At 49.2% G+C, this 22134-nt stretch overlaps 2 protein-coding genes across 2 annotated transcripts in view; one reads left to right on the top strand and one right to left on the bottom strand.

The window, feature by feature from the left end:
• The first annotated feature begins 1974 nt into the window (after positions 1-1974).
• On the top strand, positions 1975-8809 carry Cmtm3 (CKLF like MARVEL transmembrane domain containing 3). Its single transcript, XM_050143784.1, has 5 exons — positions 1975-2270; positions 4972-5127; positions 5925-6020; positions 6416-6539; positions 7928-8809. Exons 1-5 carry the CDS (start codon positions 2124-2126, stop codon positions 7963-7965), a joined length of 561 nt encoding a protein of 186 aa, XP_049999741.1. The 5' UTR covers positions 1975-2123; the 3' UTR covers positions 7966-8809.
• A 2847-nt stretch (positions 8810-11656) lies between these two features.
• Positions 11657-22134, bottom strand: part of Cmtm4 (CKLF like MARVEL transmembrane domain containing 4) — a 43515-nt gene continuing 33037 nt past the window's right edge. The window contains exons 2-4 of the mRNA XM_050143783.1: positions 20929-21105; positions 18396-18494; positions 11657-16294 (exon numbers count right to left, since the gene is read on the bottom strand). Coding sequence (XP_049999740.1) covers positions 16130-16294; positions 18396-18494; positions 20929-21105 — 441 coding nt within the window. The 3' untranslated portion in view covers positions 11657-16129. The remainder of the gene's footprint in view (positions 16295-18395; positions 18495-20928; positions 21106-22134) is intronic.

Below are 22134 nucleotides of genomic sequence, written 5' to 3' on the forward strand. Positions count from 1 at the left end.
GAGAGTCCAGAAGGAGGTGTCAGGCCACTCCTTGACCCAGAACTGTTACAGATGGTTGTATGCTACCGTGTGAGTGCTGGGAATCGAACCTTTGCAAGAGCAGCAAGTGCTCTTAACAGCTGAGCCATCTCTCCAGCCCTGCCATGGATCCTATTCAGGGCTACCTGGTACAACCTGCCCCCTACCCTAAGCAGCTGGGGCTTCCTCACATCCTGGGTTTCTTGTACCGCTTCCGGATGTACAAGGGAATGTAGGGAATGTCGTCCTTAAGACATCACAGTGCCTTACCATCAGTGCGGAGAAAAGCTTCATCAGGTAAGACGGTAGCAATGGGAGAGGGAAGGACAGCTCGTGTAATAATGTGCTCGGTGCATGAGGACCCCAGCTGGATCTGAATTGAATCCCACATATAGTGGTCATACCAGTTCTGGGAAGACAGAAACAGAACATCTGGAGCTCATTGGCCAGGTAAGTTTTGTGGAATTCCCATGCACTTGTAGTCCAATGAGGTTTTTTCTCAAAAAATAAGAGACCCCTAGCAGTACCTAGACGCAAGAGTATGTACACACACACACACACACACACACACACACACACACACACGACACACACGTCCGCATGCACACACCCATGATTAGAAGGGTCAGATGTCCAAAGGCCCTGTGCCGTCTGTTTGCATGAGGAAGCATCAATTTGTGTGAGGGGGCCGTGGGAGGAAGCAAGATTAGTGATTTAAGCACATCTGGCTGACAAGGAAGAAAGCAGAAGCCTCTTAAAGAGCCCCACAACAGTTCAGGGAGCCGGAGTGTGGGACTTTTGGGTGGCAAGAGAGCCTCGGTGATGGGCTAGTGGTGAGGGAGGACAAGGACAATTCCCAGATCTCTGGTTAGTCCAGCACAGGAAGAACCCAAGCCTCAGGCAGTTAACAAAAGAGGCCCGGAAGGAGGACGGGCTGAGAATTGACGGGAGTGTGGCCAGGGAAATGACCAGGGAAACTCCGAGCTGAGAAGGAAGATGGGCTAGCCAAGGACCTGCAGGAGGGTGGCGGGGAAGTAGTGGGGAAACTCCGGTAGGGACAAAGCAAGAGCTGACAGCTTGCTTAGAGCCGAGCCAGGAGAGGACCAGGTGAAGAACCTGCCCTCGAGATGTCTAGGCTCCTGGAAGGTGTAGGGCACAAAGTGAGTTCAAGCTTAGACAGAGAGCAGAGTCGCTAGGAAGGGACAGTTAGGTGGTCGGCGCTTTAGTGTGCTCAGGGGAGACAATAAGTGGGGCTGGGTCCACCAGGGTGGGGCGCGGAGACAAACAATACTAGAAAACTCCAGGCCAGTGGGCCGCACAGAGCACACCCGGCTGCTGGGGTCCGAGGGGACTGGGAGGACCTGGGTACAGAATCCAAGGGGGCGGGGCGGAGTGGGAGAGATGGGGAGGTGGGCCCTAGAAGGCTGTGTGGAAAGGGGTGGGAGAATGGGGCAGGAAATAGGCAGGGCAGGGTAAAGGAGGCCGTGGGGGAAGAAGGGGAGGACGGGAATGTTGGGGGAGAGGTAGTAGGGAGGTGGAGATTGTGGGGGAGGGCCAGGGATGGTCGGAGAGGCAGTGTGGTTCAGGGGGTCAATGGATAGGGAAGTGGGCGCGGCAGAGTCGAAGGGGGAAATGAGAATGAAGGATGGGCGGGGGAGGATCCTAGGGCTAGTGAGAGGCGGAGGGTGGAAGCAGAAGGATGGAAGGCGGGGAGAGACAGACAGGGCTAAGTCTAAGGGGTAGTGGGGGTGGGGGTGGCGTTGGTTGGAGGCAGGATATGGGCCGGGTAGAGTCAGAAGGGCTGTAGGGGAGGCGGAGATGGGAAAGGGAGGATGGGGGAGGAGGGATGGGCAGGACAGCATCCCAGGGACATTGTGGGGGTGGTTGGAGAATGGAGGGCGGGAGGGTGGGCGGAGCAGGGTCCCAGGGGCAGTTGTGGGTGGGGATGGGGGAGAGGATTGAAGGTGCTGGAGGCGGGGCAGCCGAGGATGAGTCCCGGGGCCTAGTCTAACTCCACTTTTTCTCCTTCCGCACAGCGGGTTTCCGCTTCCCTCCAGGGCACTGGGTGAGGCAGTGAGGCCGAGGCTCGACGAGGTAGCGCCGCTATGTGGCCCCCGGACGCAGAGCCGGAGCCCGATCCGGAGTCCGCGGACCGCCCCCGAAGTGGCAGGACCGTGCCCGGGCTCCGCGCCTTGCTGCCTGCCCGCGCCTTCCTCTGCTCGCTCAAAGGCCGCCTCCTGCTGGCCGAGTCGGTGAGTGCGCAGGCTCCCCTGGTGCCCGAAGCCCGGTCCCTGCACCCCTAGCCCGGGTTTCTGCGCCTCCAGCGAGAGTCTCGCGAAGTTGGGCCACCGCCCCCAAACTTCCGACGGCTTCTCTGTAGCTGAGCGGGAGTCAAACTCAGGCGGGAGCCGTGGTTTGCCCGGCTTCTCCAGCCTACGGAGTTCTAGAAAGGGACCAGAGGACTAGGGTTGGGGATCTGGTCAATGCGGGCACCGCGGCCTGGCCGCCGTGTGACCTCGAGTTCCTCCGCTCGCTTAGAGCTTCTTCAAGCCTCGGTCTCTTGTTCTGCACACCCTCCCACCTCCCTGGTTGAGACCCGGCCACCCGTGGGGTGCAGATCCTGCGGAGTGGGTGAGACCGGGGCTGCGTAGAGAAGATGCAGACAGACAGCTGTCCCAGGGTGGCGAGTCAGCGGGGTGACTTCATTCCCTTCTTCCTCCCTCCCCAGCCACACTCCTTCCTCCTTCCCCCCTTGTCCCCACCCGACGAGGGAGGTCTCCTTTGTCCTAACAGCGCGTGTGGGGCGGGAACTGGCACGGGGCCTATGGGGATGTTAAGAGGGGCGGGAAGAAGGAGGAAACAGCCCGTGGCGACAGCCATTTGTTGCTTAGATCCCTAGCAACTTGATATCTGATCTGTACCCGCTCGAGGGGGGAGGGGCGGACGAGAGATGAGAGAACCAGAAAGTGCCTTTAACTGCGTCTAGGAAATTTGACAGGTGACTCAATTGAGGGTCCCTGAGAAAAGATGGGAGGGTTTCTGCCTTAGGACTGTTCCCTTGTACCCCAGGACACATGGTGGCGGCATCAATCCCGAGGTCACCAGTAGACCCCAATACTTTGTTCCTAAGTGAGATACCAGGCAGACCTAGAGCCCTCTCTTAGACTGGCCATCTCAGATCTCTGGAAGTCACGAGGCGGGGGTTGGGGAGGGATTTGAATTGCAGGCCATTGAGGAGGCTTCTGACCTACCCTGCCTAGTGCCCCTTCATGGATAAGGGGTGAGTGCTAGCCATAACTCACAAGATATCCTTGACTTAGTCGGCCTAGGTGTCAGAAATCCAGGCCTAGGAAAATAGGAAGGGAAAGGGGTGAATTCAGAGGGTAGAGGGGAACCGCTCCTAGTCCCTCCTCTTGGTCCCAATGCAAGTCGGGAGTCGGACATGAATAGGAAACTAGGGGAACTGACCACCAAGAATTGTGGAATGAGAAAAGAGGACTCAAGTGTGTGTGTGTTAGTGGCGGGAGGGAAGGGTGTCGCCAGAATCAGACTCAATTGAGGGGGAGAATGAGAACAGAAAGAGGAGAGACCTAAGAGCAGCCTTTTAGCAAATACAGTGGGAGCTGATGACTGGCCACCTCAAAAAAGTCTTTCTCTAAGCCTTAGTTTCCTGTTTGCCTGGGGCAGTTCAGCTTCCTCCATGGCATGTTCAGGGGAAGGGGCAAGAATGGGGTCCCAGAGACCATCAGTTCATTTGTCAGAAGCAGCCATGGTAGTTTGTTCCTATAGGACATCCGCGTTCCCCCCTTCGGCCCCTTAAACCACTGAGCCGTGGACAGACTCAAAGCCGGCCATAGTGGTAGACATGCGCCAAGGAAGATGGAGGCCTTTAATGCCCTAAGTACAGACGTGATACCCTATTAACTGGGTGACACCAAGTCTGCTGCTTTAAAAGATAGGCTGTGGGAGGCACATGAGTGGCGTTGAGGAGCAGAGAAGTCTAGAAGTCTTAGGCAGAACCAGCAAGAACTGGGCTTGAAACGCCTCAGCCCTAGCATCTTCATCTTGTTTCCCTGCCGTGCACAAAGTCTGCAGGACTCCCCAGTGACCTTGGCATCCCCCACCCTACAACCCTGTGGACCAGGCTTCTGTAGATTGGTGTAGCCAGCCCCACCTAAATGGTACAGCAGGGACCCACAATCAAGGCTGTCTCCAAAGGAGTTAGAATTTTATTGAGATAGGGTTTCATGTATTCCAAGCGGCCTAAAACTTTCTGTATGAAACTGAGGATGACTTTGAACCTTTGCTCTTCCTGCCTCCACATCCCAAAGTGCTAGTCACAGGCTTGTACCACCAAGCCTGGTCTATGCGGTGCATAGACCCCAGAGCTTTGTGTGTAGTAGGCAAGAACTTTACCAGCTGAAATGCATTGCATTGCTAGCCTCGTGCATAGGTTTTTTTTAAAATAAAGATTTGCAGATGCACAAAAGTGTCAAAACATCCCTGCCTCTACCACGTGAACTGTACCACGGTTAACACTGCTCTGCCTCCTTTATTCTCTGTGCCCATCAACCTCCCTTGTGCTTTCATACATTCAAATTCGGTTGCAGACATCATTGCATTTCAACTTCAACCTCTTCGGCATGCACATCATCGTCCAGTGAAGTTAGGGTTTTCATGAAAAGTACACATCTTAGGTACCGGTAGGGTGTGAGTTTTGAAAGCAGTAGCTTTTAGCTCTTGCTTGCCCCCTTGTGGACATAGCTGAGTTAGGTACGGTCCATTGCAGAGTCAGGAAAGAAGCTGAGCAGCCAAAGGTGGCCTGAGGGGGGGGCTTCAAGATGGGGTCCTAGCAGGGATTCAGCAAGGTATGGGGGGACTCAGGGTCCTGGCCTGGCCTGGGGGGTGGGGGGGTGGGTGGCAAGAATGTTTGACTGTCCTGCTCTTCCGCAGGGACTCTCATTCATTACCTTCATCTGCTACGTGGTGTCCTCGGCATCTGCCTTCCTCACGGTACCTCTGCTGGAGTTCCTGTTGGCTGTTTACTTCCTCTTTGCTGATGCCATGCAGCTGAATGACAAGTGGCAGGGCCTGTGCTGGCCCATGATGGTAAGGATCCGGGGACCCAAGAGGAAGGGGTTGGCTGTCCCCTGAAGAATCTGGGCCTCCACCCCCGCCCACCCAGCAGCACTGGGACAGCGGGACCTGATAAGTTGTAAGCCCCCCGCCCCCCTGCGTTGTTCTATGAAGCTGGGCACCCAAAGAAGGCTCCTGACCACCAGGTGGAGCTGTTGCGCTGGTCTTAGAGAAGGAATGTGCCTCAGCCACAAGCATTCAAGCCATTTCCAGCAAGGTGGAGTCACTGAGGACTTGTGGGACTTCCTAGATTCTAGTCATCTGGCACCTGCCCTTGTTTGATCACCCGAGGACCTTACAGTCCCGAGAGAGTGCCCTTTAATGGATAGAGTGGATCATAGAAAATCGGTCGCAAAGGCTCTCTTGAACTTATCTCCAGCATCCATGTAACCACCTGGTGGTAGCTGCCCTCACTGTAGCCCCACCCTAAGGACTAAACAGAGACTAGGATCATAAACGGATCTCACTGTGGCAAGGTCAAGCCTCTTGGGAAGCTAGACTTTCTCCACTTCCCATTTGTGCCAAGCTGCAGAGCCAGTATAGCATAGTAAACAATCCATTTGCTACCCACAGAGCAGAGAAAACCCAGCGGGACCAAGGATGGGTAAATATAAGCTACTGGAAGCCTGCAGCACAAGACACACGAAGAATAGATTAGGGCCAGGGCATGCAGGTGGAGCTAGGACAGGGACTCCGTGGGTGCTAGGGCTGATTGTGTTGGTTGCCCGTGCTATAGCACCTTCAGTGTGGACACGTCCCTCTCTCCCCAGGACTTCCTGCGCTGTGTCACGGCTGCCCTCATCTACTTCGTCATCTCCATCACAGCTGTCGCCAAATACTCAGATGGAGCTTACAAAGCAGCTGGAGTGAGTGGCTGCCCTGCCCCCTAGTGGATTTACCCAGCGGTGCCCCTTCCCTGATGCTCCAGGTCATCCTCCTTGGCACTCGCTTCTACAGTGGGACCCGGGCAGATCCTGCCCCTGCTTAGGCACTGGGTCCCTATGTGGGTCTCTGCCAAGCCAGTCTAGTTAAAAGTTTAGTCTGTCCTGAGTTGAGCGGCTGTGTCTACCAGGCTCACAGCCCATCTCCCCTATTTGCCATAACTCAGAAAGGCTGTGTCTGTCCATCCGTCCTGGTTGGGGCATTTCCTCATTGCTGCTTGCATATGCCCAGTCTCTTGGTCCATGAGCCCAGAGTCTTTGTGAGGCTTCCATCCACCCTGTCCACGTTCCCTGCCATATGCCATGCGTGTATCCCACAGGTTTTTGGCTTTTTTGCCACAATTGTGTTTGCAATTGACTTCTACCTGATCTTTAATGAAGTGGCCAAATTCCTCAAGCAAGGAGACTCTGTGAACGAGACCACAGCCCAAGAGACAGCAGGAGGTGAGTGGCCACTCCGCATGGTTTCTGAGAATCCCCACTGATCCTTTTTAGGATAGCTGTAGGGCTCTGCCCTTCCTTGGGGAGATACCTGGTTAGTTTGAGGCTGAAGTAGGAAGTGTCTCTGAGATCAATCCATCTGAGACCATCAAACTACACCCTCTTTCCCCTTTCCTGCTTGGAAGCCCACAGCACCCAGGCAGGCACAGGCACAGGGGGCTTGGTTTTTGTTATTGTTGTTTTTGAAATAGAACCTCACTCTGTTGTAACTCACTGGCTTAGAACTCATTTTGTAGCCCAGGCTGGTCTCAAACTCATAGCACCCCTTACCTGATTTGTTTGGATCTTTTTTTTTTTTCTCCAAAGAACATCAATCTGGGCCAGGTACTTCTCTGGAGCAAGCCAGCAGTACTGTGTGGCTAGACAGAGTTGATCTCGGGGCTGATCCTGGCTGTAGGATCTTCCCCATTGTACTAAATATCTGAAGTAGGACCTAGATGGCTAGGTTTAGAGGCTACCAGTTTCCTGTTGGGATTCCTAGACACTGTCCTGCTGCTAAAAGTGAATGTCACTGGAAACTCATTCCTGGTCTGTGGCAAACAGGTTAAATGCTCCCGGATGTTGTCTTCTAGCCTTTGGGACCTGCAGCAAATGCTGGCCAACCAGCTCAGGGATCGGAGCATAAATGTTCATGGAGACATGCGTTTTGAATATTTGGTGTGGTTTTAATATAAGACTGTAATTTTTGCAGCACAAGTATTTATAATTGGCCTATATGTTAGCTATGACTATAACAAGCTTGTCTTACTTATACACCCCTGGCTAATGGATGAGGGGTAAGAACCAGGCCTTCGGGAGGTGATGAGCATTAAAATACAGCCACCATTGCTAGGGTCAGGTACTAGTAAGGCATGAGATTCCAGAAGGTTCTACAGAATAATCTTGAATGGTGTGATTCCAGGAGCCTTTAAAGTTATATCACTAATTGACTTTAACATGACAAAATGTTTTATATTCATCTCACAATATAAAATAATATATAAACACCTAAACCCACAAAATACATTTACAAAACAACCACCAAAAAGCTTGTCCATTTTCTAGTGTATTTTAGTTCAGGAACAAGAAATTGTTGTCTTTGCCTTGTCCTGCCGAATGGGGGTGGAGAAAAGGGTGCAATTGTACAACTCTGACATCCTCAGGTGAGAGGGGACGTCCTGGGAAGGATGCATTTGGACTTTGGGCTGAAGAGAAGTGCCTGCCCTATCCCCTTGTTGCCCAAGGCCCAGCCTGTCACTATGGGAGAAGCTGGGCCCAGGGCTCCTGCTGCCAGTGCCCCCTCCTACCCACACTCCAGGGACTATTGCCAGCGCTCTCTACTTTCCTTTCAGATCATTCCAACTCCAGCTCCGACTCTGACTCCGACTGAGAAGGCCGGTGTGTGCCTGCGCCTGGCGCCACGCAGGCCCGCCATCCATACCGTCCTGACGGGGCTACAGGAGCATGGCAGCGGAAGCCCACGGGAGAGCAGACCGAGGAGCAGGTCTCCAAGATTATGGCCCCTGAGCCTCACACTCAAAATTGGTTGTGCTGGCGCCTGAGGAGACTGAATATCCTGCCTTCTCCCGTTTCTGTCCTGAAGACCTGAGCCTTTGAGCCTCGCTGCCCCCATGGGAGCAGACATCACACGGAGCCAATCACTGCGGTTCAGGTGGCTGCGTGGGGTGTGGTCACAGCAGGCTGACCCACCCAGCCCCGGTGGGCTCTGCACGGAGGGCTCCTGTTCACGCCTGCACTTTGTTGAGGACTTTCAGGAATCTTTGTTCGAGAAGTTTCCCTCCTCACTGTAAAACGGGGAGAAACCCAACTAGCCAAGTCTTCCATTGTGGGTCTGAGACCTTTTCAGCAAAGAGCCCAAAGACCTGTCTGTCTACCAGGGCAGTGGCGGTGACAACGTCACATGTGGCTGGGCGGGCCCAGTCAAGCCCTCTCCTGGGAGCCACCTGGACAGGCCTGCTGACATGGGCCTTCTCTGTGTTCACTTGGGGGTTGATACTGTGTGTGTCTTTGATGTTTTCTAACTTTTTTTTTATAACTTTTTTATTCAAAAGCAATGTAACAAAAATGGCATTTCTGTGGCCCGAGAGGCCCCAGGAATGAGCCAGAGCTCCGGGCCCATGTCTTAAGATGTTTGTAACCTTCTTCCTACCTTGCATGTAAATCCCCTCCCTAAAAGAATGCCACAATGGATTAAAAACAAAGTGCCTACCTGCTCAGAGTGTGCCCGACTGAGAAACCCACCCACCTCCTGCAGTAACTGTCCATTTCAATGACCACAGTGGGTCCTGGTGGCTGCCAGCAGTGGGGCGGCAGTATTCATCTCTGCTGGGCAACAGCATCTGACCACCACTGCCTTTTACTCAATCTTAGTCAAGGCAGTGAAGGGTGAGCAGGCAGCCTCGTCTTGAGCAACAACCAAAACCTGGGTCTTGAGCAAGGGAGCTCAGAGCAGCTGCTATGAGGAACCCAGTCACCACTCAAGCCCAAGTACCCGGGGAGCAGCAAAGCCTTCTGCACACCATCACTTGAAACGCACACTAAAACATGTGGACAGCCAGATGCAGAGGCAGAGAGGCTGTGCAATGCCCTGGAGCCTGGCAAACTGGTTACAGCCTGTTGACTGTGGCTCTGTCACCTCTACAGAGCAAATTTGTTTGTAGGAGCGAGAAGAAAGGAGAGACTAAAACATTTTTATGTGTCCATTTATTAAACAAGAACTCCTTCATGACAATACAGTATTCATTAGTGATTAGTGTCGAAAATTATTTCCCTCTACATACAAAAATACAGATTTGAACACTATGAAAACAATCAAGACAAGTACCATGAAAAATTGGTCCTTCAAAGGAAAGTGGGGAGGCTGAGGGCAGTGTGAGGCTTTGTCGGCTGTCAGGGGCAAATCAAGGGGAGCAAACACCATGGGGCTCCCACATCACTTATTTCAAGCACGGGGTGAAACCCGAGAGTTGGGGGGCTCACCCACAGTGGCCATGTCCAATGGGCCAGGAGGCAAAGTTCAGTACTACAAACAACACACATCAGTTTGTTCAACAGCCTTCACCTTGGAATGCCCACAGTCATGTCTATAAACCGCCAAAAAGACAAGCTTTAGCTGTGCATGGTGATACACTCCTGTACCGCAGCGTTTAAGACAAGGGGCAGGATGATCACTTACAAGTTAAAGGCCAGCCAAGACTACCTAGCAAGACCCTGTCTCAAAGAAAACCAGACGACGGAAACAAAATGTAGTAACTATGAACACTGTCCCCCTAAGTGCCACTAGTTAAATGAGTGCCAGTGGCCCATCCTGGCAGGAAGCTGTCATTCAGCCACCTGATGACTTTTTTTCCCCCACAGAACCACGTTTTGACTCTTCAAAAGGACAAAGACAAGGAGCTACAAAGTTAATGTCTCAGAGAATCCGTACCTTTACTCAACAATGGCTCGGTGAGCTTTTCCTGACCAGACAATCCAAGGAGCAGGGCCAGGAAAGCAGAAAGTGGCTAAGCTGTGCCCTGGCTTTATCCAGCCCGTCACAGCAGGGGACCTACTACATCCAGGCCACACCAGGGGCTCCACAACCCTACCTGGAATCCAAGTGGGGTGAGTCCCAGAGCAAGGCTGAGGTGCTGCTAGGAAGCAGTGGCCCTTGGCCAGAGAACAGCCTGAGACTGGCTAGGGTGGGAGGGCAAGGAGCCAAATGCAAGCTCTTTCTGTCAGACTCAGTGAGCAGGAAGACAGGGCACAGACAAAACTTGAAAAAACGAGTCCACTTTCCTCTTGCTGCAGGTGAGCAGCAGCTGTCCAGTCTAACAAACGAATGATGTCAGATAGAATTATAGGGACACGACCTTTTTTAAAGAAATGTCCTCTGACTCTCAGGCCTAACCAGCAAACGTGCAGTGTGGGGAGAACACGGTGCGTGGGGTAGGAGTTGCTGGAGGTGTCTGACTTTGAAAACTACATAGGAAGCTTAAGACAAAAATGGCCCAAATGTCAAGACCTAGGGTACTGCGGAAAGCAATACTGAAAGGACACAATCATGCTACAAAAATAGTGTTATCTGTTTTAACCAAATGTAACCCTCCCCATTCCATGATTGACAAGAGTGCTTATGTGACACATGGAAGGCACCAAAGGTGAAGTGATTATTTATCATAAAATACACAAGGACAGAACTGCCTACTTAAAAAAAATGCAGACTGTAATGACTAGCTCGGCGTTTCTGCTATGGGTTCCTAAAGTCCAATGAACTTCAACATCACAGACAGCTTCACTCCCTAGCACTCTTCCAGCTGGAACCATGTCAAACAAAATCAACTTATTAAAAAGCAATGCTTTCAGGCAAATGGGTCAATTTCATCATGATCTGAATGATTTTTCCAATGGTTAGTAATGACAGAGTTAGTAATGAAAGATGGGCCTGGGCCACAGCAAGCCCTTGCTCTTGCCCTCTCTAGCCTTGACCTAGCCAATTTAAGCCCTGAAGGGTTGTCCTCTTCACTGCCACGAAAAGGGAAACAAGAGTTGTGAAACTTGCTAAATCTGTTCTGAAAAAGAGGGAAGCAAAGCAGGGTTAGCGGAAGGAGGCGGCGTCAGTCAGGCCTGGCCCTGCCTTAGGCCGGAGTGAGCACAAGCCTCCTGCACTGTCTCTCTTGGCCATTCCTGTGTAGCTTTTCTGATGGGGGGGGGGGGGGAAATTTCTGATGAGGTATTAGCAGCATCTCTCTTTTCAGAAACAATTATGAAGGAAAAACAAACCTCTTGGTCCTGCCCTACATCCCATTAACAAAGCCGAGTGAAGTGACTGCAGGCATGTTCTTACCATGATTAATAACCAAACAAGCCCCGCTAACCTGCCACAGTCCAAGTGACATTAACCCTTAACCAAAGGCTCACCGGAACTGGAAGTATCAGAATAAAAAGGCTGACAGGGTAAACTAATGATACAAATATACCGTTCGAGGGCATACAATCTCAACTTGATTCTGGGCGAGTGGCTAGTGCTTTGAGCACAAGAGACTTGTGCCCCCTCGGCCCACACCCTCTTTCCTCTTAGGTTGTTTTTTTTTTTTTTTTTTTTTTTTGAATAGGAGAAACTGGAAAGAAAATAAAAATTCCCAAAACCTGAGAACTTACATCCAATGCTACACTGACTATCATGAAATCCAAAAGAACATTCCCTTTCAGAAGAAAATTCTAGATCTAACACGGATGGCATTTTCTTTCAGAGATAAAGGCTACATAAACATAGATAGGTCAAATATTTCAAATTACTTTCTCAACCAGACAGATCTGATTTCTTTTAAAGATGTCTGCTGAGAAGAAAAACAATAGATTAAGGAGGTGAGAGCTAACAAAAGTCAAGAGAACAGGCCCGTTAGGTCTGTGTCCCGCCAGGAACACACCTGAGGCAGCTATCACCTGCTCAGACCCAGACTAGATGCCAGCACTGGGGCTGGTGGTCTCCAACATCCAGCTCTTGGCCTCAAGCCCTCACTGTTCTGAAGAGGAGGCATAAGGACATGTTCCCAGGGCAGCACGGGGTATGAACACTATGCCATCTATGCCGTCACTTTGTTCCCGCTGCAGCCTCCTCCCGCCATGCCTGTGATGCAAACCTCGTGTCCACCAAGCTCTCTAGCTGGCCCCTATGGGGTAGGTGCGATAAAATAGGAGAGAAACCCTGGAGACTTCACACGCTAGAAGCATTTTTTTTTTTTCCTGCTTGAGAACCAGTTAACAATTCTCTATCTAGGAAGCGCATACCCCATCCCTTCTGCTACCTGCCTAATGTCACTATTGCTATGCAGGTGACATCTTGAGAAAAAGGCAGTCAGGCAGGAGCACACGAACCATGGACTATTGTGTTCTGAACACAGATGGCAGAGAAGGAACCACCTACATGGTCACTAAATTAGACACAAGTCTCCATGCTCCAAAGACTGACTCACAGGGATTCTGACCTTCAGGCCACTTCATAGACAGGGAAGGGGCTTTCTCCACATAGCAGTTTGTGTCACACACAGAACTAGTCAAGGCTCATTCAAGGCAAGCAAGAATTCACATACGTGCAGGGACAAGAGTTAGACCTTCATTTCTTCTAAGACTGCCTGGACCACTAGAAAAACCTTCAAAGATGATAGAAGAAACTTGAAAAGAGAAAAAATGTTTTCAGGTGAGCCACAAAACTCTCTCCAGAAGCACCCAGGACAGGTGGGAGCCAGGTGTACCAGGTCTGCCCATGGGTGTGAGCCTTCTAGTTGCCTATAAAGGGCCCCAAGGTCAAGTGCTCACTGCACATGGACCACGGCTGGTCCTTGTTGGCTTCCCTGTGCCCAGGCTCTACCCACTCCGGTGTTTTAGCACATTGCTAAGAAAGATATGGGCACTGGGTGTGGGCAGCTTCTGCATTCTTGCTTTTTCTGTAGACAAAAGCAATCTGCCTCGCATGGCAATCACTTTAAGTGGAACTTCTCTGAAGAGAATCCATTCCATCACTGTGTTCGCCCTTCCTAGGAGGCAGTAAGTACCTTGGGTTTCCTTGCTCTCCATTCATAAAGGAAAAGGGCTTACCCTCTGTGCCTTTTGCAGGAAGGGTAGAGAACAGTGGTGAATGCCACCCAGTCAACAGACACAGCGCCACATCTTCTCTGAGGATGTCAGTGTTTACATCCATCCAAAGTACCAAATGTGAGAGGACTTGAACCCCACATCTCCATGGCCACACCAGATGCTCCCAACAACTGCATTTCCCTTCAAGTTTTGCTCCAACTGGGAAAGTCAGTCATCCCATTCCATAGGGAAACAAAATAAGCTAAGGTTGACTTAAAATGCCCAGAACCTAAGTGACACCAGTCCGTAATAGACTTAATAGACACAAAAATATGCTTTTTTTTCAATTTGCAGAGATCATTTAAAAACCCAGATCTAGATTATTTTGTTTGCATAGAAGCATGACAAGAAAAACACAGGCATCCTTGCATTCCCTGTAGGCAACCATATTCCCTTCATGGCTTCTCCTCACCACGTTGGCTATATAGGAGTGGGGCTGTGCATCACGCTATTAGAACGTGTATAAACCACTTCTGGCTCTATGGGAGCTAGTTAAATAGTACTAGGAAATACATATACAAAAGCCACAGGGAAGCTTCATAACACAAAGGATATTAAATAGTTACTGGGATATAAATAATTACAAAGATAATTCTGACACCAAGATGCAACTGAGTCAAGTCTTTCAGGCCCTAAGACCTCAGCACTTTTATCGTATCTCTGTATTCACGGGCTCCCTGGGCCTCGGGATTATGTCTTTCAGCTGACAACCCTCTCAGAGGCCTCCTTTCAGCACATGATAAAATGGTTTTATTGAAGTGACTTGGGAAAATGAGCAGCAATCCAGTCTGAATGCTTCTTTCTTCCGGCTCACTTCAAAGGTGGCTTTTTCCTGAGGCCCAGTAACATGATAGAGCTCAGGGTGGTCCTTCCAAGGGGGGCCCATCTGATGTAGGCCAAGTCTTTGTGACCCTATTTTAAAGGGAATTTGATTTTGATTGTGTAGACATACTCAACAAATTCAAAATAACCATGTAAAACAGATAAAAATCCAGATGTCATCCACTCCCCCGGTATCACAATATGCAACAGGTTCAAAGTTGCAACAACACAAGGTATACCGACAGCCTCACGACATTCAAGGACAGAAATCTCTATCAGGAGCTGGGCAAGGGCCAGACCCAGGCCGCATTCTAGAGGAGAAGAGGAGCAGGGAGGGGAGTTATCCCAGACTAGCTGTCCTTTGATCATGTGACCTGGATACTGCCAACATGGAACCGCAGCAGCACTGGATTACACTGGATGCTGGCTTTCGGGAGTCAACCTCTAGTACCCCCCTACCCGGCCCCCAGCCAGATACAGCCTGACCCTACTTCCTGTGGACTCCGGAGCCCCGCAGTGGTATCCGACAATAGCTCCTCTTTGCTACTCAACCATACATCACTGCTCTTCCCTGAATGATGCAGAGCCATGCACACAGGGGCACCCACCTCCTCAGACTTTCCTCCCCCAGCCTTGCCACCCACTTCTGGGTTATGAACTACAAAAGACACTGCTCAGGCTATAACAGTCTCAGTAGGAGATGGCGGGGGCTCTCTGCTATTGCAATACCTTTCCAACAGCCATGTCTTCTCCTTGGTGAGGCTACACACAAAATATTAGAGCTACAATAAGGTCTGTAAACATCAACAGTTCAGAGAGAGAACCTGACATGTTAAAACAATTTTCCAAAAAGATTAATTAGTCTCTAACAACAACAATTAACAACAACAACAACAACAACAAAATTACAGCATGATAGGGGCCTGCTCAACTCATTTACCACAAAAATAATCTTCAGTTTATCAAGAACCAATCCAAAAGCCTGATGTAACTAGAATTCCTAACATGTTCCAGGACTGGTGTTCATAGTGAGGACACTCAGGCCCCCAAAATGACAACAGTGCCTATGGCACATCTGTGGAAAGATGTGTCCTGGTGCAGATTCAAGTATTTTCAAATCCTAGATAAACTGACTCTGAGTCACTTTAGAGCTTGTCTTGGATATTCAGAGAATTAGACACATCCATACAATACAAGTGTGAATTTGAGTGTGCCGCTTTTTAACACACATACATACACACACTCTGCCTGCCCCACATACACACATGTGATCCGGGAACCAGTGCCACTGCTGGTGGACGTATGGTTTCTTCCGCAGCTTTCACCTGAGAAGGTAAAGGTGCGGAAACTGCCGCAATTCAGCCTCAAGATGTGTAAGGTAGGCAGGGGACTGGCAGAGATGATGGCCTCCACCCCAGGAAGTGAGTATGGACCACAGGAAGGTGATTCGTTTGAGGAGGAATCAAGTGCTCTCTCAGCAGGGTAGGAGACAAATGGTCACTGTTCTGTGAGTCAGTGGTCCCACAGGGCACTAGGTTTTCCTGTCCCTGTAACATAAAGACCTGGCAAGGAGGCTCCAGGAGCACATCTATTCACTAAGCCCCTCAGTCCCACCCAGGCCACGCTGGCTGCCTAGGTGCCCTGGGCATGGAAGACAATGAGGTGGATCTAACCAGCCAGACTCAACACTCACTCCTAGCTCCCTAGGGGTTATCCAAGAACCTCACTGGCTGTTGCAGCCCTGTACCGCTATCTTGTAACATAGTTCCCTTCTCAAAGCCACTTCAGTTTAGACTGGTCACAGATACACAAGGCAGGGCGGCTCAGAGTCAGATGAGACTGTGTGTTCTGAGACAGACAGTTCAGCCCTGGAGCAGGCACTGAAGTAGGCTGCCCCCACAGGCACCCAATGCTGGAGGACCTGGCTCTTCAGGCCACCACGGATCAGTCATTCTAGGCACCCTTTCCCAAAGTGAATTTTTACCAAACAGGACAAAATTCAACTGGACCACACAAAAATCTGGCGTACTGAGAGAAAGAAAACTTGATTAGAAGAATGGGTGTGAGGGCAGCTGAGGGAGGACTCCTGGAGGGTCTCATGTGTCCAGGCGCTGGATCTCGGGGCGACTGTCCACATCTCTGGATTCAGTGCGAGCTCGGATGTAGTCATTAGTGCTCTGCTGGCGGAGGCTGACTCTCCGTTTCTGCACGGCCAGGAATGTGCTCACTGCATAGGCTGCTGTTGCCAAGAAGCCAAATATCTAAAATACACAATCACAGTTTACCCTTGTGCATGTGTCCTGAAGCTGAGGCTGAGTGTTGTCATAGGGACCCAAGCTGTGTGAGGCCCCTTCCAGTAATACCAGATCCCCATCCCTACTCAGGTGTAGCTGTGATCTGGATGAAGTCGCGTGACCCACGGAAAATCTAGGCTGGCAGGAAGACAACTATAAGGTCTTTTGAGTGTTTTAAATCTGTTTCTTTTCTTCCTTCTTTTTGCTTCTCTTTGTAGACCAGGCTGACTTCGATCTTAAAGAGATCCACCTGCCTCAGCCTCCCATGATTAAAGGGATTAAAGGTGGTACCACTACCGCTTGACTACTTTTTATTTGTTTGTTTTCAAGACAGAGTTTGTGTAGTTCTGGCTGTCCTGGAACTTGTTCTGTAGACCAGGCTGGCCTCAAAAGATCAGACTGCCTCAGTCTTCCGAGTACTGGGATTAAAGTATGTGCCAACACTACCTGGTTTATTTAATATCTCTCTCTCTCTCTCTGGGAGTGGGGGAGGACAGGGAGTATCATGCATTTGGAGGTCAAAGAATAACCTTGGGTGCCAACCCTCTCTGGTTTTGGACAAGGTTTCTTGTCTTGGGTCATGCTGGCCACCTAGATGTCCTGGGCATGAAAGATAAGGAGGGAATCTAACCAGTCATACTCAACCCATAGCTCTCTGGGGGCTGTCCAAGAACCACACTGGCTGATCCATCCCTGTACCTCTCTACGTTGGGACATGTAGTTTCCTTCTCAATGCTAGCTGACCCCATGAGATTCTGCCCTAGGACCACTGGTATTATGGGTGTACCTGTTACCACATCCAGCTTTACATGGGTTCTGGTAGCTGAAACTCAGGGTCTCATGCCTACATGGCAAACACTTTGCCAACTAAGCCAGCCCTCCAGCCCATTATCTTTTTAAAATATTTATTAATATTGTTACTACTATATTATTTTGAGGGTCTCACTATAAGGCCTTAGCTGATCTAGAACTTTTCTTTTTTTTTTTGTTTGTTTGTTTTGGTTTGGTTTTTTTTTGAGACAGGGTTTCTCTGTGGCTTTGGAGCCTGTCCTGGAACTAGCTCTGTAGACCAGGCTGGTCTCGAACTCACAGAGATCCACCTGCCTCTGCCTCCCGAGTGCTGGGATTAAAGGCATGCGCCACCATTGCCCGGCTATCTAGAACTTTTCATGTGAAATTTAAGGAAACCATCCTGAGTGTTGAGATTAGAGGTGTGCACCACCACACCCGGCCTTGAACTATTTTTATTTTTAAATCACAGAAGTACCTCTTTTACTGCATGCAATTCATGGTCACTGGACCCATGAGTAAAAATATAACAAAGACCAGATATGATATAGAAAGAATTGTGTCTCACAAGAGAACTCGACAGGAAGCCATCAGGCCCATGCTCTGTACCACCACGCCTCCTCCTGCCTCTCACCTGGGCAGCCCAGGCAGATGAAGTAGGGTTTTAACCTCTTAATCTAGCTTGATGGATCTCCTGACATGCTGGAAGAACAGTCAGCTTCATATTTTACTGTTTCATGCTTATTCCTGGTGGTGGTAGTGCACACCTTTAATCCTAGCACTCGTGAAGAGAGGCAAGTGAATCTCTGTGAGTTTGAGGCCAGACCCTGGTCTACAGAACAAGTTCTAGGACAGGCTCTAAAAGCTACACAGAGAAACCATCTCAAAAAATAAAAAATAAAATGCTTATTACATGCATTTATGCATTATTTTGTGCGTTGTGTGGGAGGTGTACCACGGCACATAGGTGATTATAAGAGGACAATTTGGACCTGGGGATGGGACTTAGGTTATCAGACCTGGCAGCAAGTGCCTTTTACCCACTGCACCACCATCTTGCTGGCCCCATTTCCTACCCACTCTCACCCATCACAAGTGATACATGTTCTTTACAAAGCAACAGCAAACAGAACAGAGCATGGAGAGAGAACCCTTTTTGCTATCTGACCACCACCCCTCATCTCTGGAAACACTTACAGGACGGTGACTAGGACACATGCCAGGGGACAGTCTCAGAAGGTGCAAACTCAGCCTATTTAAACCAATCTAGTCTGCTTACCACGGCAGCAATTTCCGCTCCGGTTTTGTGGTTTAAAGCAGCCAGTACAATTGAGGCAATAAAGAAAAAGAAAGTGCTGAGTCCAGTGTTGACCAAATCCTAAAGAAAAAGAAAAAAGTAGAATAATTTGCAAAGCAACTGAAGAACTTTCCAACTGAGGCCCATGAAGCTCGTTTCTCTTGTGCCTGCAGACGTCATTCTCAGTGTCATTGCTCACTGGAGAGGACGCGATATACCTTTACCTCTTGTCATCAAGTCTTGACTTAAAGAGCAACCATAACTGGTAACGCTGCTTACCATGCAGAGTTCAGGTTAATTTATTTGCTTGTAGTGCTAAGCATCAAACCCAGGCCTTTTATATACACAAGCCAACAGCCTGCCACTGAGTACCCACAGTCTTCCAGTGTCGTCTTTTTATTTTATTTTTTAAGACAGGCTCTCTCTATGTATCCTTGGCTGGCCTGAAGCTTGCTATTAAGACCAGGCTGGCCTTGAACTAAGAGATCCCCCTGCCTCTGCCTCCCAAGTGCTGGGATTAAAAGTGTGTGCCACCAAGTCTCGCTTCATGTCACCTTTTAAAAAAGGTTCTCATATCATTTAGATTAGGCCAAGCTTACCAAAAATATAAATGTACTGAAACTAGGGCATCTCCCGGTATTCTTTCCTGTACGCCATCTAAAACATGGCATTCATACACTGAAAACAGACTTTCGTAACAGACTTTCAAGCTTCTATACCACCAAAGCCTGGAGGATTTTCAACAAGCCTTTTTTTGCAAAGTGACTGAGGTTACTAACTAACCTAGTGCTGCATGGGTGTAACTGCTGCCTTCCTTGTGGAAAGGACGGTAACAGTGACTCAGAGACACAGCCACTCGGGACCTAGCCAATGGATGACTTCAGACAAGCTGCATTGTTTCTCTGTGTTTTACAGTGGGGATAGCAATCTCTTCTTCCTGGAGCTGCTCTGGAGAGAAAATCAATGAGCCAAGCACAGTGTCTGGCCTACAGCTGGGGTCCTTCTTTAAACATTCACCAGCACTTCTGTTATCCCTGTTTTAGCATCAGGTCCTCAGCATCCTGGGTCACACCTCATAGCTTCTGAGTTTCATTGGAGAAGCAGGAAAAACCTAATCTGTTTAAGGGGCTGGCTGACTACACCATCAACACTGGCAGGTCCCTTTTTTTTTTTTTCTTTATCTTTTTTATTCTATTTTTTTTTTTTTTTTTTTTTTTTTTTGAGAGAGAGTCTCACTGTGTAGCCTTGACTGGCCTAAAACTTGTTATATAGACCAGACTCAAACTCACTGAGATCTGCTTGTCTCTGTCTCCCAAGTGCTGGGATTAAAAGCACAGGCCACTACTCAGGCAACACTCTATCTTAATAGCACCATGCCTGTGCAGCAGAGACCCAGAAGCCAGGGCTCCTGCTGAGCGTCTGCACGGGCTAGAGGAAAGCTGCCAGGCAGGGAGCATGGGCTCTGTCCAGAGCTGACTCCCAGCCATCATATTATTTAGCACACTAGCAATTGCTCGCACAGGCACAGCCCTGCCTGGATCCACTGAATCGATGCATAACCAGGAGCACTCGTCTCAACAGTGACCCGAGGAGACTGACTGATGCTTGCCTATAATCTCAGCACTTGAGAGGAGGCGGCAGGAAAATCAGGAGTTCGAGAGCATCCTTGGCCACATAATGCATAAGAGGCCAACCAGGAATGCATGAGATCATGTTTCAAAAATAAAATAAAACCTAGCATATAATTGTCCTCCACTTTCAAAGCTACATCAAAACTAGATGAGTTTACAACTGACAATTTTTCTAATCAGTACCTCCTGTAGGAAATCCCTACCCTCACCCCACCCCTTTTGTGTTTTGCCCAATGGAATAACACAGGGACTATCTGATAAGAAAGACCTTCCCTGCTTCTTGACCCAGGACATATCAGGACAGCAGCCCCACGATACACACAGACAGCTCCCGTTTCTTTCCCCCAGGTGCCTGCAGGAACCAGGCACCAGTGGTAGAGTCAATGCTTTGGGTCTAACCCTCGTTTGAACCCTCTCGTCAATTTGGTCTGATAATGTTCAGAACTTGTCAGTCCTGCTTTCCTGAACTTTGTTGTTTTTATTTGTCCTTGAATATAAAAGAATTTTTATATCATGGTTTCTTCCTCTTGCTTTGTTGATGAGTGTGTACAAGATCACAGGGAATCACTGAGGGAGGTATTTCAGAGTGTAAGAGTCCCTCACTCTCTCTACCTGTTAAGGAACCCATAGGCACCACAGCTTTGGAAGAGTGAGACGGGTTAGCTGAAGGTCCTGCCTTCACTCAGGCTGCAGCCCACACACCCTGCCCTAGTGTCTAGGGCCATGGGAAAAGTCCACAACTGTTACGATGTTTTACCATTGTTAGAACTCACTTTACTTGTGGAATTTTACTCAACCCAGTAAGGAATGTTAAAGACCAAATGAACTAGAGCAAAACATGACGAGAGAGAGTCCTCTTCTGGAGAGCCAAGCGGTGTACTCACTGTCAGGTTCCAGTTGATCTGGGGGATCCTCATATGAAGGTTGAGACTGAAGAGAATCAGCAGGACCCCAGTCACCACAAATGCACTGCAGCTTACGAACTCAAAAAAGTAGAGGCCTTCGCACGGGGAGCACTCCATGATGGTCTCGATGCAGATGAATGCAATCAGGGCCAAAATCTAGCAAAAATTGGAAATACATGTATGTGTATATTTAGTACACACCTATGGACACGCATGCCTGCTGTATGAACTGAACAGTATGCAGCAGCAGGGTTCTCCTCTGCAGAGAGCGGTGTGACTGATGGAAACAAGACTAGCCTTATCGGCAGGAACAGACAGAGCAATCGGAATGGAAGGTCAAGTTCTTACTAAAACAGTGAAGGCTCCTCCACTGCTATACTGAAACCAGCCAGGCATGGTGTGGCCCTTCCAGACCCTTTGGACCTCTAGCAGTATCTCTGCAGCGTGTTAGCGTCCTCTTTACAGGAGGGAAAGAGACACTGTCTAGCCTCTCTTTGCTTTTCACGTGCTAAGGACAGAGCCCTGTCTTCATTGGCACACATGCTTTTGGAAAGTGGATCACTGGATTTCATCAACAGGTTGGCTTGTAGGTTAGTTTTAAAAGAATAAACACTTTAAATCTTTGAATAGAATCAATTTCTTCTGAAAAGTCAAAGCAACATTCTAGCATTGTATCCCCAAGATTCAGAGATCATAAAACTAAAGAGATACCAGTAGACATGGTCTTATGAACATCTAGAGGTCAGGAGAAAAGGGGGGATCCCAGGCTACGCTAATGGCCCTTCAAGCAAGGGTGCTCTTAATACCTAATGCCAGGTCAGTCTTGGGTTCTAAGCCTCTACCTACATAGTTATCCATGTCAACCCTCTTTTTTTTTAAAAAAAAATATATATTTATTTATCTATCTATTTATTTATTATGTATACAATATTCTGTCTGTATGCCTGAAGGCCAGAAGAGGGCGCCAGACCTCTTTACAGATGGTTGTGAGCCACCATGTGGTTGCTGGGAATTGAACTCAGGACCTTTGGAAGAGCAGGCAATGCTCTTAACCACTGAGCCATCTCTCCAGCCCTACAAGTTTTCTTAGTTCAATAGAAGGTGAAAAAAAAGAGATGGATCTCCAGAGCCACAGAGAAACCCTGTCTCGAAAAACCCAAAAAAAAAAAAAAAAAAAAAAAAAAA

Source organism: Alexandromys fortis, unplaced genomic scaffold, assembly GCF_014885135.2.
Source record: "Alexandromys fortis isolate MF-2015 unplaced genomic scaffold, M_Fortis_MF-2015_v1.1 scaffold_1, whole genome shotgun sequence".
Classification (NCBI taxonomy): domain Eukaryota; kingdom Metazoa; phylum Chordata; class Mammalia; order Rodentia; family Cricetidae; genus Alexandromys; species Alexandromys fortis.